Raw genomic sequence first — 14089 nt, 5'->3', positions numbered from 1 at the left:
GCCCGTGACAAATTAAGTGCAACATCTGAATTAGAATAATTTACTACTCCATAGTTATATACTTGTATGTGACAAATAATAGGTGACAATAATATCTATAATTGCATCATAATATAAATTTACTATATATGTATGTTAAACATGTACATGGAAACAAATTTACAAGTAATACAAAAATTTAATCAAACAATTATTGTTCTTCCTCTTCCCAAGTAATAACTTCAACTTTAACTATTTTAACCAATTATACACTTTGTAAATAGTTCACTGTGTGAGTAAATGACAATATTTTGCTTCAACCACTTCTTTTGTTTTTCCTACTAAGTAATCAAATTATCAACTTTATCTGGTGTATCTATTGTCCAAATTTTGCTTAATTAATAGAAAAGAAAGAAGTAGAAGAAACAACAAGCAAAACAATAAATAATTTCCTAAATATATATATGAGGATGGATCATGCTTGTCGGTATAGTTAAATTCGTGGGCCATAATTGATAACCGAAAGGTAAACAGAACTAATAATATAATTCTGGTATAGATTTTGTTTCGAGGCTAGAGGGTTAGCAATATGATACAAATAATGTCATTTTCTTGCAAACCCAAATTAATGTGCTTTATTCTTTGATGTTGATATCTCTGTTTGTAGGAAAGGTGGGCTGAAATGGATGTAACTTGTAATAGATGGTCACTATTTGGCTGTTGTGCTCAAACTCATCCAAGAGGAAGGCATATAGAGCCGGGGGAGGCTGGGAGGGTAACTACCTTGTAAGCGAGGAAGGGGGTGATGGAAATCTCCTTTGGCCCTGTTTGATTCATCTTAATTTTGCTGAACTGAAATTATTTTTACTGAACTGAACTTAATTTTACTGAACTGAAATTATTTTTACTGAAATTAAATTATTTTTACTGAAATGAAATTATTTTTACTGATTTTCTATTATAATTCTTCTTTAAGAAAACTGAATTTTACTGAACTGAATTTATTTTTACTGAACTGAAATTATTTTTACTGAACTGAAATTAATTTTACTGAACTGAATTTATTTTTACTGAACTGAAATTATTTTTACTTAATATTATTTTTTTAAGGTGAAAAGAACAGGGTCAAACACTTGAACTTATGGTAGGGTCTTCCCTTTTATTATCAATGTTGAGATACTCGTTTATGATGTTTTCTGGATAAAGAATCTCAATAAGAAATATTGTACTATGTAAATGAGTTTAGGATGCTTATAAACACGATATCAGATAAGTGCAACATGAATAAATAATAAATCCATACTCAAAATATGAATAGGAAATTGTAAAAAATTGGGGGCTTAATTGTAGCAATGTAGCATGTGGCACTTTTGTAACAACCTCAAATGATTGATGATATTAATTCTTAACTTAAGCCGGGATTAGCGAGCATGCCTAATTAACAACCCAATCATCACAACAACAAGATTTACAAATGACATTTGAGATGCTAGTACAGTTAAGATTCTGTTTGTCAGGGGACAATATAAAAGGTATGAGATGATAGCAGATTTGATAATCCTCATTATATTGTTTCAAGATTCAAGATATGAGTACATACATATTTTGTACTTAGCGACGAACGTATTGTAAGCATTTTTACAACTTTGTGGGTTTTTTTTTGGCTGACAGCATGCAAAAACAAGAAATTATACCTGATTATTTTTCCAATTCGGACAGAGTATAAATGTCACTTCTTTTGTCATCTCCAACACGTGATGAATCTGATGATCGAATTTTAAAAATGTATCGACAGCACTGTTTGTTTCTCTATAATTTTGGGTGATATGGGATAATTCAATTTTTTTTTCTTTTTGGTGAGAAAACAACATTGTCCAACAAATCTATTTATCCTTATCCAAGAAAAGCTTACTTAGCTCAAGCTTCAAGCCTTGATATCAACCCAAAAAAAAGATCATCTCCATTGCCAAAAGAAAGAACACACTAAGACTTCAAATTATTATAAAGTGCTTTAGATCATTTTTGGTAAAATGGAGTTAAAATTTATTTCAAACTATTCGTGAGTCATGGTCTCATTAGAAACAGACCTAATTATCGGCTAGGTTGGATCAAGGTCGGTGCATGCTGAGTAGATATAAAAATGGTTTATGTGAATAGTCAAAACAAATCAGGTCTAAGTGAATTTCAAGTTGATAATTGATGTCAAGGGAAATGGAGATAGAGAAAGATAAAAACAAGAACAAATAAACTATACAGGCATGTAAATTTCTTTATCATAAGTACTACTCACATATATATTACCTTTAATTTTAACAACTTCTAACAAATTATTGGAGTATTATATTGGAGTTCAAACTTGACCTTGTCTATTAAATCAAGTCTTGCTTGTTTATTAATAAAAACCTTTTAAATTAATTAATTATTTATAAAGTCATAATTTTATGTGGTTATACCCATCAGCTTAGCTTAGATTAGATTGTCATGCCCAATAGCTAAGTCAAATATGTAGGTTGTTTATGACAGGTAGGGATGTTCACTAGTCTAAAATTAGACCAAAATATATTGAACACCACAACTTGAAATTTCAAGACTAGACCAAGAAATCGAACAATTTTATAATAAAATTGGACCGAACAAGACTGACAAAAATCGGTCTACTACCCTGACTGGAACAATATAGAGCAAATATTTTACTTCTTTAGGGTATCTTTTTTGACAATTAGACCCTAAAGAAGTGAAATATTGTCTACCCGGAAACTTAACTTCACAATTCACAATTTCACATTACTTTCATGACTGTTCTTAATTTCTTACTAGGTTTATGCAGCAGCCACTCTTGTCTCAGAATATGGTCATCATAGTGGTGCGCATGTGACATATGATAGAATAAAATGGCCGGGCTCCTTAATAATAATGTCATCCATTAAAAAGAGCATGCTACAAATTTGAAAGGATTTGAACTGATTTTGTCTTACTATTGTACACTCTCTCGATTCTCAACTACTTTGACATTATATGACAGTATGACTAGTACTACATTATAACATTAATTATTTTACAACGCTTGCTTGTGAATTTTTGTCAAACAGTGGCATGATTAGTTCATAATGATATCAATACAACAAAGTTTAGACTGTACTCCCCATGAACACCCTGTTGGCTAGAGCTAACATTTTGACAAGATGATAGATAAGTAACATGTATTGATGTATTCATATATAGCATGAGTTGTATATTGCTATTATAAGCGTGAAACTCCAAATGTAGAGTGTACCTCAAAAAAAAAAAAAATAATTCAAAAGTATACTTTGTGTGTCATTTTTTTTGGGCAGACACTGTATTATTTAAGGAAAAAAAAAACTTATTTCCGTAATTATTTAATTTATTGAAGCGGATCAATGAGCTATATATATGCATTATGATCATGCAAGTGTAATTCAAATTTCTCTCATGTTCATAGAGCCATAGAGGTGGTAAGTCTGGTAACCAAGAGACATGTCTTATGGGCTTATGGCACATTTATTACTGCTAGCTTGTTGATTACTCTACTAAATTTTGAATGGATCAAGTGCCTAATAATATTGTCAAGGTATTGCGTTCTTTCCTTCTAACTTTGTCTTCTTGTCCTTCGCCCTACTTTATCAAGGAATTAAGTCGCAAATTATGCTATAGGCTCATGAGCTGATTTTGCAATTTGCACGATATTCACCGTGCAGGGATGTAAAACAATTTTCCCACCCACCCTATAAAAAAATTGTTTGTCTTTCATGTTTTTCAACTTTTCTCGGAAAAAAAAAAAGAAAAGAAAAAAAACAACTCCGTATCAGTTTTATTTTGCAATTACAATTTAATATTTTTTTTTAATTTCATTAGTTATTTTCAAAGTTCCAGTTTAAAATCAACTTTTACACTTAAGAAATTGCTCATGATTTGCATGACCCCCCAAAAATTAATTAATTAATTAATTTCATAGTCGTTTATGATCGGAGTTAGGTACATTATTCAATTGATTAATTAGGTATTGCTGGAAATTTCCTTGATTAATTACTTAGCTTCATGTATATAATAACTAAATAAGTTAGTAGTTGTAACAATAAATGATCGGTAGACATGCATGTGGTGGTTAGCTATTAGGGCATGCAGTTGACTGAAACATAGTACTATAAGAAAAAATTTATAACTCTGAAAAGGGGATGGTTAAAGGCGTTTAGCAACCAATTATGGAAATCAACAGCCAAGTTATATAATCTTCACATGGTTCTGCACGGGTTTAGCTAATACATCCGATTCCCTATTTAACCTTTGACACATAGTGTATTTACTGACATAGAGTAATCAAAGATACGTCAATTCAGAAAAAAATATATCAATTAAAATAAAACTGAGAAAGTACGATTTTAAGTATACAGTGTAATCCTATAATTTTCACATAGGATTAGGACACCACCTTGGTAGTTAGGCAAGCAGTCTTTTTCTATAAGATCAAACAAAATAGGATTAAGACTAAAAATACAGGCCAAAAAAAGGCATAATTCGTTGCTTCTGAAGTGGCAAATGGCATAACTTAAGGACGAAGCTGCTATAAAACTAAGATACGTAATTTATAAAATTCCGGTGCCTCTATTTAATGCTTGCTTATCATTCATGTGATAGGGCGGCTCCTCATTTTTTGATTGAAAAATCCACCATTTCTTTCTCTATAGGTTTCTTATTTTAACAGTTGTAAATCTTGTAACTGAATTTACAACAAAATCGTCTTCTTGTTTTACTTTTCACTCAAAAAATAATTGAATAAATGAAAATGACAGGTGGAAATGTGGAATAGGTTCTTATTTTTTGATAGGGTGGATTTTGAGTTATATGTAGGGTTGATTTTATAATGATAAATAATTAAATATATTTATAATTAAAATTGGGCATTTACAATTGTTAAATAAAATAAGTGGGCTTGTGTAGAAGGAAAGAATGGTTCACATGGACTCTGATAAGAACATATTTAACGGGTAAGTGAGGATGCTTGATTTATTAAATTACATTTACCTCTTATTAGTTGAATTGCCTGAATTATAATTTTTTCATTATCGTATACATACCTATCTTGTATATACATAGTTTTCACCATTAAGCATATTGATAACACATACATGACTAGATTCACCAAGAAGTATATAGTGTAGTTGATTAGGGATTTATTACCTTATAATATTGAGGATACGGCCTCTATGTCTGATCCTTACTAGAGTATCAATTACAATTGTGATTCTTCGGTAGGATTTCCTTATCCTTCCTTTTGGTAAGCTCCTAAAAGCCTAGTTTGTATAGTCATGTTGCTAGGCTTGCTTTATGTATGAGAGATTTTGATCTACAAAATCATTCTTCATACCAAAAACAATAACATGTTGATTTTTGATCAACTTTTATGTCTCCTCTTGTGCTTACAAACATAGAATTTGTTAGTACCATTTAGTGACTTCATTAAGAATGGTATGAGTTGGAAAAAATTAATATTTTTATAACCCTCCATGTGTGCAAATTAATTTCATGTTGGTGGTAGACTAGTATCTACTCATACGTCCAACTAGCTAGTTGACTTCCTAGTAGATATTGCATATTGTGTTATTAATTATTAGTGGAATTAAAAAGGGAGCAACGGACATAATTTGGAGAAATTGGAGGTTGTAGTCGAGGTAAGCTTTTGCTAGCCACTTTAGCCAACGTGTTATGATTGTGGATGGAAAATTGCAAAATTTAAGGGATCTTAAAATAAATGCTATAATATCTTGTTTTCTTCATCTCTCTCTAAATAAAAAATTAAATAAATTAAATACCGATACAAGTAAGTTAATACTCCCTTCGTTTCAATAAGATAGTCCCATATGGAATCAATCACATAAAATAAGAAAAGAAAAATATTTGGAATCTAACATTAAAGTCAAAAACAATTCATAGATAGTTTTGCCTTCTTTAAACTTTTTTGATTGTTTTAGTAAACTGTCAAACATAATTGCATAATTCAAGGGAATAATTTCTTTACTTAGAGTCATGTCATCAATTCACAATTAATGAATTTACAGAAATACTTGCGTGGACCTGGTTCACAATAATATTATTGTGGACCTGAGGTTTATACACACGCAACTGACATTATATTGAACACAGTGACCTTTATTTTTAAAATAGTAACCTTATTTTTAACATAGTAATCTTTATTAAAAGTTGTATAACGTTTAATACTATTGTGAACTTGAAGTACGACGTTATGACCTTAATTTTAACATAGTGACCTTTATTATTAATATTGACTTTATAAAATATTTCATTAAAAAAATTAACCTTTTATAGCCTATATATTACCAAAATGACTTTTATTTTCAACATAGTAACCTTCATTTTATTATAGTGACTTTTTTTTTATTAATAAAACAACCATAGTTTCTCTAGTGTTAGTGGTCCACAATAAATTAGTGTGAACCAGGTTTATTTAAGAATTTGTAATGAATTTAACCAATCAGAATTTAATATGTATAAAATAGGAAATAAAAATTAAGTTGAAAGTGGAATACATTCAATATGGGTAGATCTTTTTGAAACGCCCAAAATAGTATATGGGACTAACAAATTGAAACGAAGGGAGTACTAATATTATTGCAAGAATATTGGTTATTCCATTGTAAAGAAAGTATATTTGCTTGTGTAACATTCTCATTTGTAACGATCTTTTATTTATTTTTATAATTTCTTACTCCTTTTATATATAATTTGATCACTACGGGTCTGTTGTGATTTACAGAACTGAGCTGAACTGAAATGAATTGTTTATGAGAGAAGAAAATTAAGAGCTGAACTGAACTGATTGGAGTTGAACTGAATTGAACTGAAATTAAGGTGAAGAGAACAAACCCAACATATTTTAATTGCTCTAGATTGTTTATTGCCTTAACTTTATTAATTTATGTGATTGTGTTTTGTTTGGATTTTATACGATTAATACTTTTGCCATTCGTCGGTTCATGGGATTTTATATGGCTATGAAATATGAAGACCATGAGCACCAATAAGTCAACACTCACTAATCAAAAAGATAAAAAGGTTGTATTTGGGAAATAGTAAGAGCTAACAAACCCCGCGAAAATGATAAGATAGCAACTTTATTTTGCAACAAGGTGTAGCATCATAATGCATTGACTTCGAAAAATATTTAATCATTGCACCCTTGCCAATTTTGTCAAAAATTATAATCTATTCTATTAAAGAATGCAAGTCCTGTATCATTCAACAAAGCCAGCAACTTTTTTTTAATTCTTTTTCATGTATTTTTACTGACAATACAAGTTATACAACTATATAAGGTATAAAATCCTTCTCTCTTCTAAAAAAACTCCATCCCATATAACAAATTTGTTAAAAATTGATTTCGTATATGCAAGATTTAATTTAGGGATAACCTATTCCATACGAGTAGTAATTTTAATTCCCATGGCATCAAACCTTGTACAGAGACTACAGATTTGTTAGGATAGAGAATTCCTTATTTCATGTCTTTTTAAACTCCCTCACGTTCAATGAGTCTAACTTGTTCGAGTAAGTTACTTAGAAAGAGAGCCGTAGTAATTAGTAGAGGCGTAGAGCTATTATTTCATCAAAAATTAAAGTAGTCCAACTTTTATTAAATCTACTGTATAGTCTGAATTAACTTCCATTTCCATAAATTTCCACACAAAATTAAAAGACATTAATTGGAGTAAGAATAAACAGTATTCTCAACGTTTTTATTTTGTTCAAAATAAATTGTACAGTAACGTACTATCCAGTCTACTCAGTATTCCAGCAATAACATTTTCTAATTTAACATTTTAAATGTAATTTTATCTTAAAATAAAATCAGATGCATGCCACGTGGAAATAATTATGGTCAGACAGGACCATCCACCGGTCCACATTAAAAACCCAGCACTTACTCCTTTAATCTCTCTCCCTCTTTTCTCTTTCCTTTCTTTTTCTTCTTTTTTCTTTCTCTCTCTAATTTCTCCAGTACGAAATCCCACCTTTATTAATTTTTATTTTTCCATTTTCATTGTTTTTGTCTCCCTAAAATCTCCCACTAATAGCACCACTACTAGTAGTTAGAGAGAGAAAATCCCAATTTCTTCCTTTTATCTCTCTCTCCTACTTCTAAACTCATCAATGGCGTTCACACTATAACACCATAATTTACAGTTTTACAGTGAAAAAAAGAGAGAGAAAATGGGTATGTGTACTTCAAAACCACCGACGCAACCGTATGTTTCCGATCCAAAACCACCGGAAGAAGCAAGTAATCAACCACCGGCGGCGAGAAATTCCGGCGAAAATCAAGCGAAAAAATCCCCGTTTTTAGGGATCTACAGTCCAAGTCCAGCTCACTACTTATTCTCTAAGAAATCACCATTATGGTCCCCTGCTACAAATGCGAATTCAAATTCAAATTCAAATTCAAGTACGAATACTCCGAAACGTTTCTTCAAACGGCCGTTTCCTCCGCCGTCGCCGGCGAAACACATAAAAGCAGTGTTAGCGAGAAGACATGGAACGGTTAAGCCTAACGGTAACGGCGTCGGAGGTTCGATTCCCGAGGGAAGTGAAAGTGGGAGTGGTGGAAATGGTGTTGGTTTGGATAAACGGTTTGGATTTTCTAAGCATTTTGGGGATAAGTATGAAGTTGGTGAAGAAGTTGGACGAGGGCATTTTGGGTATACTAGGGTTGCTACTGCTAAGAAGGGTGATTTGAAGGGTCTTCAAGTCGCTGTCAAGATCATCCCTAAAGCCAAGGTTCATCCTCTTTTTATTTTTTCTGCTTTTTCTTTCAGATTTTATTTTGAATTTGAATGTGTTTTTATCATTTTTTATTTTTACTCTTTATTATTTTATTATGTTAAAAAAAATGAAAAGAATTACTGGGTATTATGAGTATTAGATAATTAATTAATTTTGATAATTATGTGTAATATTTTGATGGGTGAGTAACGGGATTTAGCTGCAATTATGTTGTTAAAAGATTGGTTGAATGTTGTTGGGATTGAAGAGATCAGATCTGCTGTAAGTATAAAAAAATGTACTTGGTTATGTTTAAGTAAGGGTCATGTGAGTATGTGATGGTGGGGATAATGGAACATGTATAACTATAATCTATAAATATAGAAGAGTAGAATATCTTATTATTTTAATGGTGGTAAGATCAGGTTGCTTTGTGAAGATTGTAATTTTGTTTTGGACCTTAGTTTGAGTTCCTGCACTACCATCCTATATTTGTCTTATTTGATGGAATTCGCCTCGAGGGTGGGGGTGAGGACGAGGGTGTGTGGAGTGTTTACCGGGGACTTGCCTTGAGACCGAGGAATTGTATCGATTCGTCGTTTGAACCTCGTTGTCAAGAGTTGGATGCCTAATTGCGTGTTTTTATGTGGTGGTTTTTAGTTTTTTAATGAGTCGTTATGCGGCATTGTGATCATTTTGATGTATATGCTACTATGCTTGTCACCATTTGGTTTAGAATATGGTCATGGGAGGTCGTGCGGTATTATTCTATGGTATTAAATTATTGGAAATAGATGGAGACAAACTTTGTCATATTTGAAGAGGAAGGTTTAGAGTGAGAATCTCTAGAAACTTGGAATTCCATTTGCTTATTCTAGTGTGGATCTTTAGAAAACTATGGAAGCTAAAACTAAAGAGGATTAGGCTGACTTTAAGAATTATTTGCTTGGTGTGATCAATCATCTGACAACTAGTGAATCGTGATGACATGATGAAGTGGAACTGTGTTTCTGGACGGATTTTATGTTCGCCGTTGCTACTAGTCTACTCTCACTTGGGTAGTTGTGTACTGCACAAATTAACCATTGATGAAATATACACATAGATGTCAGTTACAGTTCTTGGATAGTCATTTGACGTTAATATCCTCATCGGTTGTTGCCGGATTCCTTTTGCTCAATAGTCTTTTAAAGGACATCTGCATCGTTATATATCTCTTAATTGATTTTTTCCCTTAATAAAAACCTATTGTCTTTTATTCTCTCTCTATCTATATAGCGGGGAAAAAAAAAACTGGAAGTCAGAGTTTAGATTTGGAAGTGCTACTGCAAGTTAGGCAGTTTATTATGCATTGAAATTCAGAATTTCCAGCTGATACTTTTATCTTTTGCACTAATTCTTTCTCATTGTGTCTTTTTGTTAGATGACCACGGCTATTGCCATTGAGGATGTTAGAAGGGAGGTAAAAATCTTGAAAGGTCTGGCCGGACATCCCAATCTCATAAAAATTTACGATGCATATGAAGACAATGAAAACGTTTACATTGTGATGGAGTAAGTAGTCATCACGCTTACTTATACTATGCTTGACTATGCTGATTCTGAGTATGAAGTCTGATGGTTTGTTGCATTCCTTCATGCCATTTTGAGCTTTGTGAAGGCCTATTAACTTCATTGGGTTGACATAAAATCAAATATACATGTTTGCCTTCTTTGTAAACATCATTGTACCTGAAGGCTAAACATAATCTTTTTATGGCTGCCTTTACTAGAGTCTAGAGTCATGCTTGTTTATTGCCATGAGCCCATGAATGATTTACTGGTGATTGATGATGTTAATCTGGAGCATTATAATTTTGATGTTCTATCTGCTGAGATTTAGTTTCCATGCCTTTTCAGGTTGTGTCGAGGAGGGGAGTTGCTGGATAGAATACTTTCTAGGTAAATTTTTTTAAACTTTAGATTATTTGCGGTTCTGCAAATATCATTCTGGTCAGACAAATACCCAATTGATGATTGAGGCTTTAAATTGAAGATTAATTCATCACATGATTTTGTAGGGGTGGGAAATACACAGAAGAAGATGCCAAGGCTGTGTTAATACAGATATTAAGCGTTGTTTCTTTCTGCCACCTGCAAGGTGTGGTACATCGAGATCTCAAGCCAGAGGTACTGAAAAATAATCTGTGCATTACAATTATATTCTCTGTTTGCAATCACCAAGTATTCAATAATTCAATAAAGCATTTCACTGTACAATTATATTTTCAGTGTGCAGTCAACTGATTCTTTCATGAGTCATGAATGCTGCTAGATTGAATTGTAAGAATTGTGGCCAAGTTGCCATTAGTTTTTTGGTTAATGATATATTTCGTGGAACATGATAACCAATGACATCCTATAGCTGTCATGTAAATTATCTGCTCTATTGAGACCTGTACTCACAACTATCCTTAATTTTTAAGACTAATGCCTCTGTGTATATCACCACTCACCAGGTCTCTATCTAATAGTTATATCATGATCATCCTAACTTCTGTTTGCTGTTGGATCAGAATTTCCTTTTTACATCAAAAGATGAAGATTCATCATTGAAGGCTATTGACTTCGGCTTATCAGATTTTGTGAAGCCGGGTTAGTCATTTAACTTATGTTTTTTTGCAAATGGATTGATGTATGTATATGGTTGAAGTAAACTATCTCTGAATTTTCATGCAAACTTTTCTGCAGATGAAAAGTTAAATGACATTGTAGGCAGTGCATATTATGTTGCACCAGAAGTTCTGCATAGATCTTATACAACGGAGGCTGATGTCTGGAGTGTGGGTGTAATTGCATATATTCTACTGTGTGGAAGCAGACCATACTGGGCTCGTACTGAGTCTGGTATCTTTAGAGCTGTTCTTAAAGCTGATCCAAGTTTTAATGAACCACCATGGCCTTCTTTGTCCCTGGAGGCGAAAGACTTTGTAAAGCGCATGTTAAACAAAGATCCAAGAAAAAGAATAACGGCAGCTCAAGCACTTTGTGAGTATATCTGCTAGATTTTCATGGAAGCTATACTTTCTGTTCTATGCTTCTCTTAATTACCTTTTTTGCAGGCCATCCCTGGCTTAGAAATCAAGGAGAAGTAAAAGTTCCTCTTGATGTACTCATCTTCAAACTTCTCAAGATTTACATGCGTTCATCTTCTCTTCGCAAAGCTGCCTTGAGGGTGGGTTATACTACCTAAGTTTTTTCCCCTCTTTTATTAAAAAACTTTGTTATTGAGAGAAATAAGTTGTGTGGGACACTGGAAGAATACAATTACACACAATTTTAGCATGTTCACTTACTAGTCTTTCCGATCGAATGAAACTTGCATTTTGCCTTCATAATTTCCAAATTGGCTTACTTTTGTCTGCAATTGTTATTTCTTTGACAGGCTCTGTCAAAAACATTGACTGTAGATGAATTGTTTTACTTAAAGGAGCAGTTTGCACTACTGCAACCTGGCAAAAATGGAACCATAAGTTTGGAAAATATTAAAGAGGTAGGTTTTTTTTAGAATACAAATGGTTTCTTTTTTTTTTATTTTATTTTATTATTGTTTATTTATGACGGAAACAAATGGGTTCTGACATTTTTTGTATATATATAAATCATAATTTTTTCTATGATCTGGTCAGGCCTTGTTGAAAAATGCAACAGATGCCATGAAGGAGTCTCGTGCTCATGAAATCTTAACCTCTGTAAGTGCTTTTTGGATTTGGTGGATGATACCAGCTAAAATCTTCAGTTTCACATTCTGACTACTGTTTGTGTCTCCTCAGTTAACGGCACTTCAATATAGAAAAATGGATTTTGAGGAATTCTGTGCAGCCGCCTTAAGTGTCTATCAACTTGAAGCTCTTGAAAGATGGGATCAGCATGCTCGTTGTGCCTATGAACTTTTTGAGAAGGATGGTAACAGGCCCATCATGATTGAAGAGCTGGCTTCAGTAAGTCATCTATCTTTCAGTTGTATGGATTCATTGTCCCAATTAATTATTGTTGCAACTCGTGCATCGCCTTTCAAGGATAGATAAATTCCTCCCGTTATCAAATGAAATAGATTTTTGTTTTACCCCTTTGTTAATGACACATGTTGAATTTATCTGCTATTTCTTGCCAGTTGTAACCTTGTTTATTTTTATTCCATCTTATACCTTTATTGTGTTTTGTTCCTTCACTTGAGGCAAGTATATTAGGCAAATCTGAGTGCATAGTGTAACATGGTCTTCAGCATAAGTTTGATGTACTTGGGTATGATAAATCAAAGTCCCTTAAATTTTTGTTTATATGATGTTTTAGGAGCTTGGACTGGGGCCCAACATACCGGTTCATGCAGTCCTTCATGACTGGATTCGGCATACTGATGGGAAGCTGAGCTTTCTTGGTTTTGTCAAACTGCTTCATGGAGTCTCCTCCAGGACTTTAATAAAACCTCATTAGTGGCGTGCAACTATAGGTGATCTTTGTGTCTATCATTTGTGGTGCTTCGTATTGTCGTGGTTTGTGCCTGTTGGGAGTATCAAGCAATTGCCATCATGACTCATGCCTGGTGCTCTCGGTCTTGAATCTGATTCCAGATCTTGCCAGAGAATGAAACTTCTGTGCTGAATGAGACCTGTGACTGGCTGGACAGCAGAGTTGAGTGTTGATGGCCAGCTCACTACAAGTTAGGTTAATTGTTTCTGACCACATAAGGAATGTATACGTCAATTGTTGTTCAAAGCTGGGCAAAAATGTGATTCAATTATCGCAATATATCGTGTAGATTTAGCCTTTGTGGGCTGGGGATGATGACCCAGAGGTTAGCATATCTGGAATCTGCATTGTTTCAGTGCTCTAATTGTGAATCTAATCCTAGCAACAAAGCTATGCACAAATCATGTTTTAGGCTGTCAAAAGTTAAATGAAAGAGGGTGCTTTATATATATTTTTTGCTTATTTATTTTTGGCATGTTTCTTTCATTTCTGGCATCATTTACATCTTGTGAAAATATAATTTCCTGTATCTGTGAATCTTTGATAACCTCGAAGGCTCGAACTATCACTTTCATAGAATCTTAAGTCAGTATAGTGAATATATAGCAGGCCTGCCACCCTGCTTGCCATTGGCCATTTGGCCTATTGCTACCTTTTTTTTAAAAATATATATATATACATAATTATTATTTTAAATCTTACAGTACATCATTTTTTGTTATACAGTAATGTTTTATTTGTGGTAGGCAGTATATTTTTATAAAAAAAAGCTTAAACTTCGAACATTAATAAAGAGCATATCAATTGA

At 32.8% G+C, this 14089-nt stretch overlaps 1 protein-coding gene across 1 annotated transcript; it reads left to right on the top strand.

The window, feature by feature from the left end:
* Nucleotides 1–7960: 7960 nt before the first annotated feature.
* On the top strand, nucleotides 7961–13730 carry LOC145600178 (CDPK-related kinase 5-like). Its single transcript, XM_081656076.1, has 11 exons — nucleotides 7961–8787; nucleotides 10196–10326; nucleotides 10672–10713; nucleotides 10833–10941; nucleotides 11328–11406; nucleotides 11503–11799; nucleotides 11874–11986; nucleotides 12197–12304; nucleotides 12441–12503; nucleotides 12585–12752; nucleotides 13105–13730. The coding sequence occupies exons 1-11, from the start codon at nucleotides 8224–8226 to the stop codon at nucleotides 13243–13245; spliced, it is 1815 nt and encodes a 604-aa protein (XP_081512202.1). The 5' UTR covers nucleotides 7961–8223; the 3' UTR covers nucleotides 13246–13730.
* Nucleotides 13731–14089: the final 359 nt, after the last annotated feature.

The sequence above is a fragment of the Chenopodium album genome, chromosome 21 (genome assembly GCF_948465745.1).
Source record: "Chenopodium album chromosome 21, dcCheAlbu1.1, whole genome shotgun sequence".
NCBI lineage: Eukaryota > Viridiplantae > Streptophyta > Magnoliopsida > Caryophyllales > Amaranthaceae > Chenopodium > Chenopodium album.
The sequence above is the reverse complement of the archived record's forward strand: the minus strand, read 5'-3'. Positions and strand labels throughout refer to the sequence as shown.

Coding starts and splice junctions, on each gene's coding strand:
- LOC145600178 (XM_081656076.1), top strand. CDS start 8,224: ATGGGTATGTGTACTTCAAAACCACCGACGCAACCGTATGTTTCCGAT. Junction 8,788..10,195: donor AGATCATCCCTAAAGCCAAG/GTTCATCCTCTT, acceptor TCTTTTTGTTAG/ATGACCACGGCTATTGCCAT. Junction 10,714..10,832: donor CTGGATAGAATACTTTCTAG/GTAAATTTTTTT, acceptor ATGATTTTGTAG/GGGTGGGAAATACACAGAAG.